General features: G+C 45.6%; 1 protein-coding gene across 7 annotated transcripts in view; it reads left to right on the top strand.

Annotated features, from left to right (window-relative positions):
- LOC132824521 (golgin subfamily B member 1-like) overlaps positions 1–18,353 on the top strand; it is a 263,280-nt gene that overhangs the window by 173,767 nt on the left and 71,160 nt on the right. For all 7 annotated transcript variants that reach the window (XM_060839154.1, XM_060839156.1, XM_060839155.1 and 4 more), the window contains one exon: positions 1,829–1,933. In XM_060839154.1, coding sequence (XP_060695137.1) covers positions 1,829–1,933 — 105 coding nt within the window. The remainder of the gene's footprint in view (positions 1–1,828; positions 1,934–18,353) is intronic.

Genomic DNA, 18,353 nt, shown 5'->3' with positions numbered 1-18,353 from the left:
CATCAGTGTTCACTCAGAGAGGGACATGATGAATGTTGAGATTAGAGATAGAAGTTTGATTACTCTGGATCATTTTGACATGAGGGAAGATGTGTTGGGTAGGCTAGTGGTTCTTAAGTTGGACAAATTCCAGGTTGCTGAGGGAGGTGAGAGACGAAATAGCTGTGGCCCTGATATATCTTTGTAGCATTCATAAACACAGGTGAGGTGCTGGTGGACTGGAGGGTTGCTCATGTTGTCCCCCTGTACAAGAAGGGTAGTAGGGATATCCAAGTAACTACAGACCAGTGAGCCTGACATCAGTGGTGGGAAATTTGCTGGAAAAGAATGTGCTTTATCAGTGATAAGCAACATGGTTTTGTGCGGGGAAGATCGTGCCTTACCAACCTAATAGAGTTCTTCGAGGAAGTGACCAAGTTGATAGAAAAAGGAAGGGCTGTAGATGTTATATACATGGACTTTAGTAAGGCTTTTGATAAGGTTCCCCATAGTAAACTAATGGATAAAGTGAAGTCACATGGTGTGCAGGATGTTCTGGCTAGGTGAATAAAGAACTGGTTGAGCAACAGGAGACAGAGAGAAGTAGAAGTGAGTTTCTCAAAATGGAGAAAGGTGACCGGTCTTGATCCACAGGGGTCAATGTTGGGACCACTGTTGTTAGTGATATACATAAATGATCTGGAAGAGGGCACTGTTGGTGTGATCAGCAAGTTTGCAGATGATACAAAGATTGGTGGAGCAGCAGAAAGCTTAAGGGACTGTCAAAGAATATAGGAGAATATAGATAGATTGCGGAGAATGGCAGATGGAGTTCAATCCAGGCAAATGTGAGATGATGCATTTTGGGAAGTCTAATTCTAGAGCGAATTTATACAGGAAAAATTGACAGGGAAAGAGGTCTGGGAATTCAGGTCGATTGTACCCTGAAGGTTGTTGCAGAGTTGGATGGAGTGGTCAAGAAGGCATGGTATGCTTGTTGTCATCAGATGGGGTATTGAGTATAAGAGCTGGCAGGTCATGTTAAGATTGAACAATACATTGGTTCAGCTGCATTTAGAATACTGTGTACAGTTCTGGTCACCATATTACAAAAAGGATGTGTATGCTTTGCAGAGGGTGCTGAGAAGGTTTAGGAAGATGTTGCCTGGAATGGAAGGTGCTAGCTATGAAGAGAGGTTGAGTAGGTTAGGATTGTTTTTTTTATTAGAAAAAAGGAGATTGAGGGGGGACCTAATTGCAGTGTACAAAATCTTGAAGGGTATAAACTGGGTAGTTAGAGATAAGCTTTTTCCCAGGGTGAGGGATTCAATAAAGGGAGGTCATACTGTTAAGATGAGAAGTGAAAAGTTGAAGGAGGATACACATGGCAAGTTGTTACAGAGGGTGTTAGGTGCCTGGAACGCGTTGCCAGCAGAGTTAGCAAAGGCAGGTACAGTAAGTCCATTGAAGATGTGTCTGGACAGATGCAAGAATAGATGGGGAGCAGACGGATGCAGATGCTTAGGAATTTGGCAATAGGTTTCAATAGTGGATCGGCTCATGCTTAGAGGGCCAAAGGGCCTGTTCCTGGGCTGTAAATTTTCTTTGTTCTCTTTATTCTTTGCAAGCTCCATGCAAATAGTGAGGTTGCCTCCTACTTTGCCTAGAGTATAATAAATCGCAAATCTTCATTTTGTCTTTGTATGATGGTGACAAAATAGTTTATAATTTTACAAATTGTGCTTACTGATTTGACTTGCATGCTGCACTACAATGAGTGGTACTAAAGAATGCATGTTTGTCTCTCCTTCCGTTCCTTTCCGTTCCTTTCCTTCTCTCTCTCACTCAGCTGGGAAACGTTAACAAGAAATGCAGTTCTTTTGAAATAGAATGTGCTGATCTGAAAAATGTAGTTCAGGACCTCTCAGAGAAACTTTCTTCAAACAAAGAAAAGGTATGTAATTTTGATTTTTTGTTATTGTTACATGTACCTCGGTACAGTGATAAGTTTTATTTTGCATGCAGTATATACAGATCATGACATACAAAGTGCATAAGGGCAATGGAACAGAACAAGGAATACAATGTTATGGCTACGAAGAAGGTGCATGAAGAGCAGGGTCAACATTAAACTTGAAATTTGAGATCCATTCAGAAATCTAATAACAGCGGAGAATAAGCTGTTCTTGTATCTGTTAATCCATGTGTTCAAGCTTTTGTATTTTCTGCCCGACGGAAGAGGTTTTAAGAGATTATAACTAGTGTGGGAGGGGTCTTTGATTATGTTGGCTGCCTTTCCGAAGTAGTGGGAAGTATAGATGAAGTCAGTGGACGGAAGTTTGGATTGCATGGTGGTCTGGGCTGTGATCACAACTCTCTGTAATTCCTTATGGTCCTGGGCAAAACAGTTGCCATATCAAGCTGAGATGCGTCCGGATAGAATGTTTTCTGTGGTGCATCTATAAAAATTAGTGTCTTTTTGGGCATGCTGAATTTCCTTAGCTTCCTGAGGAAGTGGAGATATTGTTGTGCTTTCTTGACCGTCGCATCAACGTGGTGGACCAGGATGGATTGTTGGTGATCGTCATTCTTAGCAACCTGATGTCTCGACTATCTCCACTGATGTTGATAGGGGTGTGTCCTTCACTTTGTTTTCTGAAGTCAATGACCAATTGCTGATATTGAAGCAGATATTGCTATCTTTAACCGCATCACCAAGCATTCTGTCTTTTTCCTGTATTCCATCTCATCATTGTTTAAGATCCAGCCTGCTTACGGTGGGGTTGTCAGTGAACTTATAGATGGAATTTGGCCACGCAGTCACGAGTGTGGAAGGAATACAGTAAGGGCTGAGCACATAGCCTTCTAGGGTGCCATTGATGAGGATGGTCGCAGATGAGGTGCTGTTGCCTGTTCTCATTGATTGCGATCTTTCGGTCAGGAAGTCGAGAATTCAGTTACAAAAGATAGAGCTGAGTTCTATGCCTCTTAGTTTGCAGGTGAGTTTGGTTGGAATTATAGCGTTGAAGGCGGATCTGTAATCAGTGATTAGGAGTAAGTTTCAGAAATACATATCCAGCTAAATTGCTAATAATTAAATAGTGGAGAAAGAGCAGAGTAGTGGAACACACATCAGTTGGATAGCTCTTAGAAAAGTGTTGGCACGTAATTAACCAATTGACTGCCTGTACGAAATTTTCTGAATTTGGTGTACCTTGGTGAATGACCAGCTAGTTTGTTTTTTAATGTTTTGCCTTTTTTCTTCATAGTTGCTTGATTAATCAGTTCTCCTCCTAAGTTGAACACCACTTCGAGGAAGCACTGACTGTAGCAAGGGCATAGCATGTATTACGGGTGGAAGTCTTCAATGTCCATCAAAGTGGGAGCCTCATTTATCACAGGCTGAATCTTAAAGGCCAGAGCTACTAGTGAGTCTATAGCACCTGTTGACGGAAAAGCAAACTTGATCTCATTCTCGGCAATCTATCTGCTACAGTTGGATCTGTTGATGACCGCACCGAATAGGTGTGATCACCACACAGTCCTGGTGGATACAAAATCCCATCTACACATTGGGATACCCTGCATCATGTTACGTGATACTGCCGCCTCGCTACATGGGACAGACTTCAAAAAGAACAAGGGCAGGGGTTTCTGAAATAGGGATTGCCCAGCAGTCTGGTGGCATTTGAGAAGAAAAATCAGAGTTAACGTTTTGAGTCCAATGACACTTCCTCTGGTCTGCGTGGGTTTCCTCCGGGTGCTCTGGTTTCCTCCCACAATCCAAACAATGTGCAGGTATGGCCATTCTAACTTGCCCATAGTGTTAAATGCATTAGTCAGAGAGAAATAGGTCTGGGTGGGTTGCTCTTCGGAGGGTTGGTGTGCACTGGTTGGGACAAAGGGCCTGTTTTCCACAGTAAATACTGATGCAAAATGCTCATTTAGTATCTCCCCCATTGTGTTGAGCTGCAGAAAAAGGCCGCCTTGCTGATCTTTGAGTGGCCCTATTTTCTCCCTAGTTATCCTTTTGTACTAAATGTATTTGTAAAAACCCTTTAGATTCTCCTTAATTCTATTTGCCAAAGTTATCTCATGTCCCCTTTTTGCCCTCCTGATTTCCATCTTAAGTATACTCCTAATTCCTTTATACTCTTCTAAGGATTCACTTGATCTATCCTGTCTATACCTTACATGTGCTTCCTTCTTTATTTTCACCAAACCCTCAATTTCTTTAGTAATCCAGCATTCCTTATACCTACCAGCCTTTCCTTTCACCCTAACAGGAATATACTTTTCTGGATTCTCGTTATCTCATTTTTGAAGGCTTCCCATTTTTCAGCCGTCCCTTTACTTGCGAACATCCGCCTCCAATCAGCTTTCGAAAGTTCTTGCCTAATATCGTCACATTTGGCCTTTAGAACATAGAACTGTACAGCACAGAGCAGGCCCTTTGGCCTTCAATGTTGCGCAAACCTGTGAACTATTCTCAGCACACCCCACTACACTATCCCAAAATCATCCATGTGCTTATCTAAGAATTGTTTGAATCTCCCTAATGTGGCTGAGTTGACTACATTAGCAGGTAGTGCATTCCACACTCTTACCACTCTCCTGAGTAAAGAACCTGCCTCTGACATCTGTCTTAAATCTATCACCCCTCAATTTGTAGTTATGCCCCCTCGTACACGCTGACATCATCATCCTAGGAAAAAGACTTTCACTGTCTACCCTATCTAATCCTCTGATCATCTTGTATGTCTCTATCAAATGCCCTCTTAGCTGCCGCCTTTCCAATGAGAACAGGTTCAAGTCTCTCAGCCTTTCCTCATAAGACCTTTCTCCAATTTAGAACTTCAACTTTTAGATCTGGTCTATCCTTTTCCATCACTATTTTAAATCTAATAGAATTATGGTCGCTGGCCCCAAAGTGCTCCCCCACTGACCCCTCAGTCACCTGCCCTGCCTTATTTCCCAAGAGTAGGTCAAGTTTTGCACCTTCTCTCGTAGGCACATCCACATACTGAATCAACACTTGAAAATGACAAGAACATAATCACAGTACTGCTGGATAAGGGCAGAATGACAGTTATCGTTGACAAAACTGAATATATTCAGAAAGCAGAGAAGCTACTTACTGATATCGACACCTACCTACACAGGGAGTGTGACCCCACGCCACATCTAACCAATAAAAATAAACAATACACTATGGAGCCTAGAAAAAAAATGACTAATAACCAGGATTAACCTACAAAGGTGAAACCAGAAAGCAGCAACACCCCAAGATGTTATGGATTACTCAAAGTATGCAAACCAGACATACCACTGAGACCCATTGTGGTACTCCCTGGAACCCCATTGCATAAATTGGCAAAAGAACTTCAACAGAAATTAAAATATCTTATCAGCAGGTCCAAACACTCCACACAATCATCACAGGAATTCCTGGACAACATCAAGAAAGAAAACGTAGACAAGGACGAAGTAATGGTCTCATTTGATGTAACTGCACTGTTCACTTCAATTGACAACACTCTAGCCAATCTCTGAGACAAGCAGAACAGACAACACAATGGGGAATCTATCAACAAGGACTGCGTACTTGAACGACTAGACCTGTGCTAGACGACACGCTTCACATTCAACAACCAAATGTATGAACAGATCAATGGAGCATCTATGGCTCACCCATCTCTGTGGTCGTAGCAGAAGCAGTGATGCAAAGACTGGAGCAAACAGTCCTCCCACAAATCCAACCCAAACTCTTTATCAGATATGTGGAAGATACTTTTCTTATCATTAAGAGAACAGAAATCGAGAATGCACCTGATTATCAACACCATACTCATAGGGATCAGATTTACGAGCGAGGAAGAAACCAGAAGTCATTCCCATTCCAGATGTGATGGTAGAAAGAACACAGAATGGTGAATGCACCACAAAAATGTTCAGGAAAGCCATACACACTGACCAGATCCTGAACTACAACAGCAGCCACCCAAACACACACAAGAGAAGTTGCATTAGGACCCTGTTCAAAACGGCTACAACACACTGTAGCAGTCCCGACCCACAAAGAGAAGACGATAAAGACCTGTACAGAGTATTTGCTTTAAACGGATATCCCCGCAATTCATCCGCAGATGCCGAACAGACAAACAACATGACAAGGACATGCCACGACCCAACTCACTAGACACACTACCTTATATAAAAACATCTCTGAACTGACAGCCAAATTTCTCCGACCAATGGGATTCATGACAGCCCATAAACCAACAGCCATGCTCTGGCAAAATCTCACCAGAATAAAAGACCCTATACCCATCTCATGCAAGACAAATGTAATTTACAAGATTCCATGCAAAGACTGCACAAAATGCTTTGTAGGACAAACAGGCAGACAACTAGCGATCTGCTAGCTGCGAGGTGCCATGACCAGCTGTCCCTAGTAGCCCATACACACATTACAAGGACCACAGGTTTGACTGGGACAACACGACGATCAAACAACAAGCCAAACAGAGGGCAGCCAGAGAATTTCTAGAAGCGTGGCACTCATCCTCGGACTCCATTAACAAGCACATGGAACTAGAGCCAATATATTGGCCTCTACAAAGAACAACTGGAAGCAGTGGGCACAGAACCAAATAAATTCCAGAAGAGACAGCACAGCAGCACTTCACAGGAGGCTCCAAAACACTGAAGATATCGCCTAAACAGGGGACAAAACATCTGCAAGTTAACTTCCCAGCGGTGATCATACCCACATCTATGACAATCAACACCTGAGCTACAAATCTTTACACAAACCTTGATCTGTTCCTGTGCTGTATGGCTCTATGATGTAGTCCTGCTGTATCCAGTTGTGAACAGATGGAAGAGGAGGATGCTCCACAAATAAATTCATCATATCCATGCTAAATATAAGACTGAAATAAATGTATCCATTTTCAGACAGAAATGCCAAGTGGATGATCCATCGTGGCCTCCTGAGTTCACAAGTATCACAAAAAGTTAGTCTTCAGTCAATTCAAGTCATTCCGTATTATATCAGGAAATTGGCAAAGGTATTGGGTAATGCAAAGGCTATGTGCCAGAACAACATTCTGGCATTCTGAAGAAAGGTTACTCAACTTTCTCTCTACAGCTGCTGGCACACCTGAGTATTTTTTCTAGCAATTTCTGTTTGTGCTTCTGATTTCCAGAATTGGCAGTTCTTCTGGTGGATTGTTTAGTATTCTGGCAATAGTACTATATCCTCCAAAACTAGCCATGTTCTTAGCTAAGTTGTTGCAGTACAGCTGTGAAATTGGCACCTCCATAATGATGCAGTAAAGTCCTAGGTATGTCCTGCACACAATAAGCATGATTAATCCAACTCAGCCAATTACTGCCCTGCTGGCTTATTCTCAATCATCAGTGAAGTGATGAAAACAGTCATCAACCATATAATTAAGTGACACTTTATTTAATTAATTCAGGGAATGTGGGCTTTGCTGGCATGGCCAACATTTATTGCCCATGAGAAGGTGGTGGTTAGTTGCCTCTATGTACTGTCTCAGTTCATTTAATGTAGTTACATCCACAAGGTTGTTAGGGATGGAATTCCATAATTATGATCAATAACCCAGTGAAGGAATGGTAATGTATTTCCAAGTCAGGATGGTGTATGACTTGGAGGGAAACTTGGCGGGCAATGGTGTTTCCGCCTATCCACTGCAGTTATTCTTCTGGATGGTCATGGTTGTGTTTGAAAGGTGTTAGCTAAGACAATGATTCTTAAGCTTTTCAGTATCAAGGCACACTTCAATGAGACTGCAATTCCATGGCGCAACCAGTTTTCTTGCCTGAATTGATTACTCAAACATCACATTTGCTCTGCCACAGTAGGTATAGTGACAGAGGAATTGATGAGGCTGCCCTGCTGCTTCCTTACTCCCTCAACTTCCATCCATCTAACTGCCTCTCACAACGGGCAACCAAATTCCAGAGGTTGATATGTGGCTCAGTCACTGGAGAAATTGAGGTTGCAGATGCTGGAGAGTCAGAGTTGAAAAGCATGGTGATAGAAAAAGCACAGCAGGTCAGGCAGCATCCAAGGAGCAAATGAGTCCCTGATTTGGCCCTTCATCAGAAATGTGGAGGAGGAAGGGGGCTGAGATATAATTAAGTGGGTGGGTCTGGGGGAAAAGGCAGGTGGGACAGCAGTAGATGGAGGCAGGTAGAAGGTGATTGTGAGAAGTTGGGGAGGGTGGAGCAGATAGGTTGGAAGGAAGATGGGCAGGTACGTCAGGTCAGCAGGGTGGTACTGAGTTGGATCTGGGATGGGGTAGGAAGATTTGGAAATTGGTGAAGTCATTGTTGATGCCATGTGGTTGCAGGGTCCAGAGGCAGAAAATGAGGTGTTCTTCCTCCAGATGACAGGTGGCTTTAATTTGGTGGTGGAGGACGCCCAGCATTTGCATGTCCTTGGGGGAGAGCGGGGGGTATTAAAGTGGTTGGCCTCACAACAGTGGGGTGAGTTGGTGCATGTGGACCAGAGATATTTCCTGAATTGCTCTGCGAGTTGGCACTCGACCTCTACATTGAGAGCAGTGGATGCAGTAAATGAGGTGGGAGAACGTGCAGAAAAGTCTGTCAGATTTGAAATGATCCTTCAGGGCCTTGGACAGAGGTGAGAGGGGAGGTGTGGGTGCAAGCTTTGCAACTTATATGGCTGCAGGGGAAGATGCTGGGTGTGGAGGGTGGGTGGGTGGGTTAGGGGGGAGCATGGACCTAACAAGGGAGTCACAGAGGGAATGGTCTCTGTGGAATGCAGATGGGGGGGGAGGGGGGATGGAAGAGGGCAATATATTTTTAGTGGTGATGTCTGACTGTAGGTGTTGAAAATGGCAGAGAATAATGTGCTGAATCTGGAGATTCACGGGGTGGAATGTGAGGACCAGGGTGGTGTTCTGTCCTTGTTGTGGTTAGGGGTGTGGATTCAAAAGTGAGCGAAGTGGTTGAGTTGCGATGTAGGGCAGTGTTGATCACTTGGCAGGAGAAATTGCTCTCCTTGAAACAGGAGGACATATGGGATGTCCTGGAGTAGAATTGCTCCTTCTCGAAGTAGATATGATTGAGGTTAAGGAATTGTGTTTTTGTAGGAGTGGAGCTAGGAGGAGGTGTAATCAAGGCAGCTGTGGGAGTCGGTAGGTTTGAAATAGATATTAGTGTTGAGTCAATCACCAGAGACAGATGGAGGGGTCCAGAAACGGTATGGAGGGTTTGGAGATGGTCCATGTGAACCTGAGGTCAAGGTGAAAGGTGTTGGTGAAGTTGCTGAATTGTTTAACCACCTCTTGCGAGCATGTGGTGGCACTGATACGGTCATCAATGTTACAGCGCCGTATAGGCCCTTCAGTCCTCGATGTTGCGCCACCCTGTTAAAATGATCTCATCTGAGCTGAAAATGTGTTGCTGGAAATGCGCAGCAGGTCAGGCAGCATCCAAGGAACAGGAGATTTGTCGTTTTGGGCATAAGCCCTTCATCAGGAATGAGGAAAGTGTGTCCTCATAAAAGGTAGGGAGGAGGGACTTGGGGGAGGGGCGATGGAGATGTGATAGGTGGAAGGAGGTCAAGGTGAGGGTGATAGGCCGGAGTGGGGTGGGGGCGGTGAGGTCAGGAAGAAGATTGCAGGTTAGGAGGGTGGTGCTGAGTTCGAGGGATTCGACTGAGACAAGGTGGGGGGAGGGGAAATGAGGAAACTGGAGAAATCTGAGTTCATCCCTTGTGGTTGGAGGGTTCCCAGGTGGAAGATGAGGCGCTCTTCCTCCAACCGTCGTGTTGTTATGTTCTGGCGATGGAGGAGTCCAAGGACCTGCATGTCCTTGGTGGAGTGGGAGGGAGAGTTAAAGTGTTGAGCCACAGGGTGGTTGGGTTGGTTGGTCCAGGTGTCCCAGAGGTGTTCCCTGAAGCGTTCCGCAAGTAGGCGGCCCATCTCCCCAGTACAGAGGCGGCCACATCGGGTGCAGCGGATGCAATAGATGATGTGTGTGGAGGTGCAGGTGAATTTGTGGCGGATATGGAAGGATCCCTTGGGGCCTTGGAGAGAGGTAAGGGAGGAGGTGTGGTCACAAGTTTTGCATTTCTTGCGGTTGCAGAGGAAGGTACCGGGAATGGAGGTTGGGTTGGTGGGAGGTGTGGACCTGACAAGGGAGTCACGGAGGGAGTGGTCTTTTCGGAACGCTGATAGGGGAGGGGAGGGAAATATATCCCTGGTGGTGGGGTCGGTTTGGAGGTGGCGAAAATGACGGCGGATGATACGCTGTATATGGAGGTTGGTGGGGTGGTAGGTGAGAACCAGTGGGGTTCTGTCCTGGTGGCAGTTGGAGGGGCGGGGCTCAAGGGCGGAGGAGCGGGAAGTGGAGGAGATGCGGTGGAGGGCATTGTCGATCACGTCTGGGGGGAATCTGCGGTCCTTGAAGAAGGAGGCCATCTGGGCTGTACGGTATTGGAACTGGTCCTCCTGGGAGCAGATGCGGCGGAGACGAAGGAATTGGGAATATGGGATTTTTACAGGGGGCAGGGTGGGAGGAGGTGTAGTCTAGGTAGATGTGGGAGTCAATCGGTTTATAGTAGATGTCTGTGTTGATTCGGTCGCCCGAGATAGTCTAGGAAGGGAAGGGAGGAGTCTGAGACGGTCCAGGTGAATTTGAGGTCGGGGTGGAAGGTGTTGGTAAAGTGGATGAACTGTTCAACTTCCTCGTGGGAGCACGGTGGCACAGTGGTTAGCACTGCTGCCTCACAGCGCCAGGGACCTGGGTTCAATTCCCGCCTCAGGCGACTGACTGTGTGGAGTTTGCACGTTCTCCCCGTGTCTGCGTGGGTTTCCTCCGGGTGCTCCGGTTTCCTCCCACAGTCACAAAGATGTGCGGGTCAGGTCAATGGGCCATGCTAAATTGCCCCTAGTGTTAGGTAAGGGGTATATGTAGGGGTATGGGTGGGTTGCGCTTCGGCGGGTCGGTGTGGACTTGTTGGGCCGAAGGGCCTGTTTCCACACTGTAAGTAATCTAATCTAAAAGAGCACGGGGCAGCGCCAGTACAGTCATTGATCTCCTGTTCCTTGGATGCTGCCTGACCTGCTGCGCTTTTCCAGCAACACATTTTCAGCTCTGATCTCCAGCATCTGCAGACCTCATTTTTTCCTTTTTAAAATGATCTCATGCCTATCTAGCCTACGTAGTTCCATTATAATCCATACGTATGTTCAGTGCCCTTAACATGGGCGAGTCTATCACCCCTCAATTTAAAAATCTTAATGTTTTCTGAAATTTCAGCACATCAACTTCATCAATCTTGATCTGGTCAAGACTGTATCCCAGCTCTTCCAAGTTTTCATTCACAACAAAGTCCCTTTGCTTAGTGAAAACCCAAGCAAAAATCTCATTTTAGGCTTCCCCTATCTGCTCAGCCTCCACGCACAAGTTCCCTACACTATCCCTGACCGGCCCTACCTTCTCCCAGATTGTTCTCTTATTTCTCACATACGAGTGAAATGCCTTTGGGTTCTCCCTAATCCTTCTTGCCAAGCCTTTTTCATGCCCCCTCTTGGCTCTCCTCAGTCCATTTCTGAGCTCCTTTCCAGCAAGCCTGTATAGCTGTGCTAGATCCTTGCTTCCTCCACCTTTATGTAAGCTGCCTTCTTCCTTTTGACGAGAAGCTCCTCTGTTCTCTTCATCCAAGGTTCCTTAATCTTACCCCTTCTTACCTGTCTTAGAGAAACAAATTTGTGCATCATTAGCAACAATTGCTCCTTAAATAGTCTCCACATGTCTGCTGTGTCCTTTCTGTGGAACAGTTGCTGCCAGTTTGTACTTCCCAACTCCTGTCTGATAGCTTCATAATTTCCTTTTCCCCAGTTAAATATCTTCCCTTGGCAACTGCTCCTTTCCCTCTCCCAAGGCTATGGTAAATGTGAGGCAGTTGTGATCACTGTCACCAATGTGTTCTCCCACCGCGAGGTCTGACACCTGTCCTGGCTCATTGCCGAGCACCAAATCCAAAATGGCCTCTCCCCTCATCGGTCTGTCTACACACTGAGTAAGGAAACCCTCCTGAACACACCTGACAAAAACGGCTCCGTATAAACCATCTGCACTCAGGAGGTTCCAGTTGATATTGGGAAAGTTGAAGTCACCCATAACATCAACCCTGCTTCTTCTGCATTTTTTCCAGAATCTGCCCGCCTATGAGTTCTTCAATCTCTCCGCTGTTATTAGCGGGTCTATAGAAAACCCCAAATGTGATGGCTATTCCCTTGCTGTTCCTAACTTCTATCCATACTGACTCAGTAGACAAAATTCCTCAACAACCTTTGTTTCTGTAGCTGTGATGCACTCTCTGATTCGCAATGCTACACCACCTCCTATTTTTCCACCCTCCCGATTCTAAACATTTTTAAACTTTCTAAACTCTGGAACATCAAGCAACCATTCCTGCCCCTGTGAAACCCACGTCTCTGTTATGGCCACAGCAACATAACCCCAAGTAATGTTCCATGCTCTAAGTTCGTCACTCTAATTTCTGACACTCCTTGCATTAAATCAGACACACTTTAACTGATCCCTTTGTTTCATTGCATGAGAAACCTTCCCAATAGATTCACTACATCCTGTCACTGTCCCATTTGCAACTGTCCCCCTCTCAGACATGTGGCTCTGATTCCCACCCTCCTGCCAAACTAGTTTAAACCCTCCCGAACCACATGAGCAAATCTCCCACCCAGGACATTTGTGCCCCTCCAGTTCAGGTGCAACCCGTCCTTCACGTACAGGTCCCACCTTCCCCAGAAGGTATCCCAATGGACTAGGTATCTGAAGCCCTCCCTCCTGCACCAGCCTCGCAGCCACATGTTAAGCTGCATTCGCTGACTGTTCCTCATCTCACTATCTTGTGGCACCGGTGACAACCCTGAGATCACTACTCTACTCGTCCTGTTCTTCAGCTTCCAACCTAGCTCTCTGTAGTCACTTTTCAGATCCTCAGTCCCTTTCCTGGCTATATCATTGGTGCTAATATGTACCACGATTTCTGGCTGCTCACCCTACCCCTTTCAGAATCCTGTAAAACCGATTGGTGACACCCCGGACCCTGGTACCGGGGAGGCAACATACCTTCCGGGAGTTCCGTTCCTGACCACAAAATCTCCTGTCAATCTGTCTAACTATTGAGTCGCCTACCACTAGCAATTTTCTATTTTCCCCACTTCCCTTCTGAGCTACAGAGACCTGACAACTATGGCTTTTCCCTGGTAGGCTGTGGGAGAAAGTGAGGACTGCAGATGCTGGAGATCAGAGCTGAAAATGTGTTGCTGGAAAAGCGCAGCAGGTCAGGCAGCATCCAAGGAGCAGGAGAGTCTGAAACATTGACTCTCCTGCTCCTTGAATGCTGCCTGACCTGCTGCGCTTTTCCAGCAACACATTTTCAGCCCTGGTAGGCTGTCCCCACCAGCAGTATCCAAAACGGTATACTTATTGCTGAGAGGAACAGCCACAGGGGATCCCTGCTTTGACCGTCATATCCCTTTCCTTCCCCTCACAGTAACCCAGCTATCCTTCTCCTCTAGGGAGTGACCACCTCCCTGTACAATCTCTCAATTTCCCCCTCAGCCTCCGGATGATCCGCAATTCATCCAGCTGCAGCTCTAGTTCCTTAACTAGGTTTTCGAGGAGCTGGGGTTGGGTGCACTTCCCGCAGATGCAGTCGGCAGAGACCAGTGAAGTGTCTCTCACCTGCCATATTCTGCAGGAGGAGCATGCAGCTGCTCTAACATCCATATCCGCTACTCTGAAAGCCCGCACAGAACTAAACGAAGGTAGAGAAGAAAAAATTTAGAAACCTAAAAACTTAACGAGTTTACAGACTCTTAGTAAGGTTAGAGGTGCTGGGTGGGAGGGAGGCCCTATGGTGTAGGATCTCTGGTTTAGATCTCACCCACTTAAAAACTTCCCAGGAGCCCTTTGCTCCTCCCTTGAAACCTCTCGGCAAATGAAGGCTCCGACGCCTGAAGTAAGTGTTTTAAATGGTTAGACTCCCCTTCCCAGCAGTCCTTTGCTCCTCCCTTGCACCTCTTAGCAAGGATATTTGTCTCCTTGCTCTCCATTGGGATCGTACTGGAGAATTTGAAGGAGGAAAATGTTGTTCCTCTTTTCAAGAAGGGTAATAGGGAAATCCCTGGCAATTACAGACCAATCAGTCTTATGTCTGCTCTCAGCAAAGTTTTGGAAAGAATTAGTGTGATTAAACACAGTCAGTATGGCCTTGTGAGGGGCAGGTCATGCCTCACTAGCCTTACTGAGTTCTTTGAGGTGGTGACAAAGACAGGTTGATGAAGGTTGAGCAGTGGATGTGATGTATATGGATTTCAGCAAGGCATTTGATAAGGTTCCCCATGGTAGGCTGATTCATAAAGTCGGGAGGTATGGGATACAGGGAGATTTGGCTATCTGGATTCAGAATTGATTGGCTGACAGAAGGTAGAGAGTGGCTGTAGATGGAAAGTATTCAGCCTGGAGGTCAGTGTTGAGTGGTGTCCCGCAGGACTGTGTTCTTGGGCCTCTGCTCTTTGTGGTTTTTATAAATGACTTGGATGAGGAGGTTGAGGGGTAGGTTAGCAAATTTGCAGATGACACAAAGGTTGGAGGTGTCGTTGATAGAGGGCTACTGCAGGCTGCAGCACGACATAGACAGGATGCAGAGCTGGGCTGAGAAATGACAGATGGAGTTCAATCTGGATAAATGCGTAGTGATGCATTTTGGAAGGTTGAACTCAAATGCTGAATGTAGGATTAAAGACAGCAATCTTGGCAGTGTGGAGTAACAGAGAGATCTTTTGTATGCAAGTACATAGATCCCTCAAAGTTGCTACCCAAGTGAATAGGGTTGTTAAGAAAGCATATGGTATTTTGGCTTTCATTAACAGGGCAATCGAGTTTAAGAGCTGCGAGGTTTTGCCACAGCTCTACAAGTCGCTGATGAGACCTGGTGAGTCCAGTTCTGATCGCCCCACTATAGGAAAGATACAGAGGCTTTGTAGAGGTGCAAAGAAGGTTTACAAGGATGCTGCCTGGACTGGAGGGCTTTCCTTATGAAGAAAGGTTGAATATGCTCAGACTTCTTGCTTCCTCCTTCTCTCTAGAGAGAAGACCTGATCGAGGTTTACAAGATAATGACTGGCACATAGTTTGAAGATGTTAGGAGGCGGAATGGGACTATTTGGCACCGATCATTTGGCCCCGCCTTTTTGGCTCTAAACTGTTTTGGCGCTGAGCTGTTTTGGCACCATCGTGTGAAAATTTTGGTTTGTCTCTTTTGCTTAGAATGGTGTCAGCCATTTCTGGTATAGGCTCGACAAGAAAATAGAAAGAAAATTGTATTACAGCTTACCAATGTGAAGACAGAAGGGCTTAAGTATCATCAAGGCAGTAGATGACTGTTAACAATTGTTAAATGAGAAAATGATTACAAAATGCGATTTGAATCTACAGCAGGTCATTACAGCTTTGACTATCAACTCTTGCTAGTTGAGGAAATTACATCGGGTCGTTAGTCATCCTCTCTTCTTTAACCAAGCAAGACTTTTTTAAATTCTGAATTGGTGCCAAAACAGCTCAGCGCCAAAGTAATGAGCGCCAAAACAGTTTAGAGCCAAAATCACGTGGCCAAATGATCGGCACCAAAAGGGCGGCATCAAAACGTACCCGACCCATTAGGAGGAAGGTATAAAGGAGACGTCAGAGATAGGTTCTTTACGCAGAGAGTGGTGAATGCATGGAATGCGTTGCCAGCTGTGGTGGTGGAAGCAGAGTCATTGGGGACATTTAAGTGACTGCTGGACATGCACATTGATAGCAGTGAGTTGAGGGGTGCATAGGTTAAGTGGTTAAGTGCATAGGTTATATTTTACATTAGGATTAAATCTCGGCACAACATTGTGGGCCAAAGGGTCTGTTCTGTGCTGTACTTTTCTATGTTTTTTGTTCTAAAGCTATGTCCCCTCGTGTTAGTCTTCGCCATCCGAGGAAAAAGGCTCTCACTGTCAACCCAATCTAAACCTCTGAATATCTTACACTTCTCGATTAGGTCACCTCTCAAACTTCTTCTCTGCAACAAAAACAGCCTCAGTTCCCTCAGCCTTTCCTCGTAAGACCTTTCTTCCATACCAGCCAACATCTTGATAAATTTCCTCTGAACCCTTCCCAAAGCTTCCACATCCTTCCTATAATGCGGTGACCAGAACTGCATGCACGACTCCAAGTGCGGCCTCACCAGTGTCTTGTAGAACTGAAGCATGACCTCATGGCTCTGAACTCATTTCCCCCCCCCCCCCCCCCCCCCCCCCCCCCCCCCCCCCCCCCCACCAATAAATGCCAACACACCATATGCTTTTTAACAACCCTATCACCCTGGGTGGCAACTTCCAGGGATTTGTGCACCAGGACACTGAGATCTCTCTTGTTCATCTACACTGCTGAGAATTTTACCAATAGCCCACTACTCTGCATTCCTGTTTTTTCTTCTGAAGTAAACTACCTCGCAGTTTTCCGTATTAAACTCCATTTGCCACCTCTCAGCCCAGCTCTGCATCTTATCTATCTGCCTCTATAACCCACAACATCCTTTGGCACTACCCATAACTCTGCTTTCCTTAGTGTCATCCGCACATTTACTCACCCATCCTTCTCCACCCACATCCAGATCATTTATAAAAGTGACAAACAGCAGTGGCCCCAAAATGGATCCTTGGGGCACACCCACTGGTAACTGAGCTCCAGCATGAACATTTCCTATCAACCACCACCCTCTGTCTTCTTTCAGCTAGCCAATTTCTGATCCAAATCTTCAGTCCTGAAACTCCGTATTTTGTGCAATAGCCAACTATGTGGAACCTTTTCAAACGCCTTGCTGAACTCATATACACCAAATCAACCGCTTTACCATCTGTTTTGTCACTTTCTCAAAGAACTCAATAAGGTTAGTGAGGCACAACCTACTCTTCACAAAACCATGTTGGCTGTCCCTAATCAAATTATTCCTTTCCAGATGATTATAAATCTTCTCTCTCATAGCCTTTTCCAACACCTTATCCACAACTGAAGTAAGGCTCACTGGTCTATAATTACCAGGGTTGTCCTGACTCCCCTTCTTAAACAAGAGAACAACATTTGCTATCCTCCAGTCTTCTAGCACTACTGCTATCAACAATGATATAAAGATCGAAGCCAAAGGCTCTGCAATCTCCTCCCTAGCTTCCCAGAGAATCAGAGGATGAATCCGATCTGACCCATGGGTCTTGTCGATTGTCAGATTTTCCAAAATTGCTAAAACCTCTTCATTGTCAACCTCAATCCCATCTGATCTTTTAGCCTGTATCTCCATATTCTCACTAACATTTGCCCTTTCCAATGTGAATACTGACAAAAGGTATTCATTAAGCGCTTCCCCTACATCCTCAGATTCCACACACAACTTTCCACAACTATCTTTAATTGGCCGTAATCTTACTCTAGTCATTCTTTTATTCCTGATACATCTATAGAAGGCCTATAGTTTTAGACCATAAGACATAGGAGTGGAATTAAGGCCATTCGGCCCATCGAGTCCATTCAGTCATTCAATCATGGCTGATGGGCATTTCAACTCCACTTACCAGCATTCTCCCTGTAGCCCTTAATTCCTCGTGACATCAAAAATCTATCAATCTCTGCCTTGAAGACATTTAGCGTCCCGGCCTCCACTGCACTCTGCGGCAATGAATTCCACAGGCCCACCACATTTCTGTTCTGAATTGACCCCCCTCTAATTTTAAGGCTGTGTCCATGGGTCCTAGTCTCCTCGTCTAATGGAAAAAATTTCCTAGCGTCCACCCTTTCCAAGCCATGTATTATCTTGTAAGTTTCTATTAAGTCTCCCCTTAATCTTCTAAACTCCAATGAATACAATCCCAGGATCCTCAACCGTTCCTCATATGTTAGACCTATCATTCCAGGGATCATCCGTGTGAATCTCCGCTGGACACGTTCCAGTGCCAGTATGTCCTTCCTGAGGTGTGGGGACCAGAACTGGACACAGTACTCCAAATGGGGCCTAACCAGAGTTTTATAAAGTCTCAGTAGCACAATGGTGCTTTTATATTCCAACCCTCTTGAGGGTTTTCCTTGATCTTATCCAGCAACAACTGCTCATGTTTCCTCCTGGCTCTTCTTTGCCCTCTCTTTAGATCTTTTCTGGCTAACTTATAACTCTCAAGCACCCTGACTGAGCCTTCACGCCTCATCCTCACACAAGCCTTCCTCTTGACAGGAGCTTCAACTTCTTTAGTCAACCA

The sequence above is a fragment of the Hemiscyllium ocellatum genome, chromosome 18, assembly GCF_020745735.1.
Source record: "Hemiscyllium ocellatum isolate sHemOce1 chromosome 18, sHemOce1.pat.X.cur, whole genome shotgun sequence".
Taxonomy (NCBI): domain Eukaryota; kingdom Metazoa; phylum Chordata; class Chondrichthyes; order Orectolobiformes; family Hemiscylliidae; genus Hemiscyllium; species Hemiscyllium ocellatum.
The sequence above is the reverse complement of the archived record's forward strand: the minus strand, read 5'-3'. Positions and strand labels throughout refer to the sequence as shown.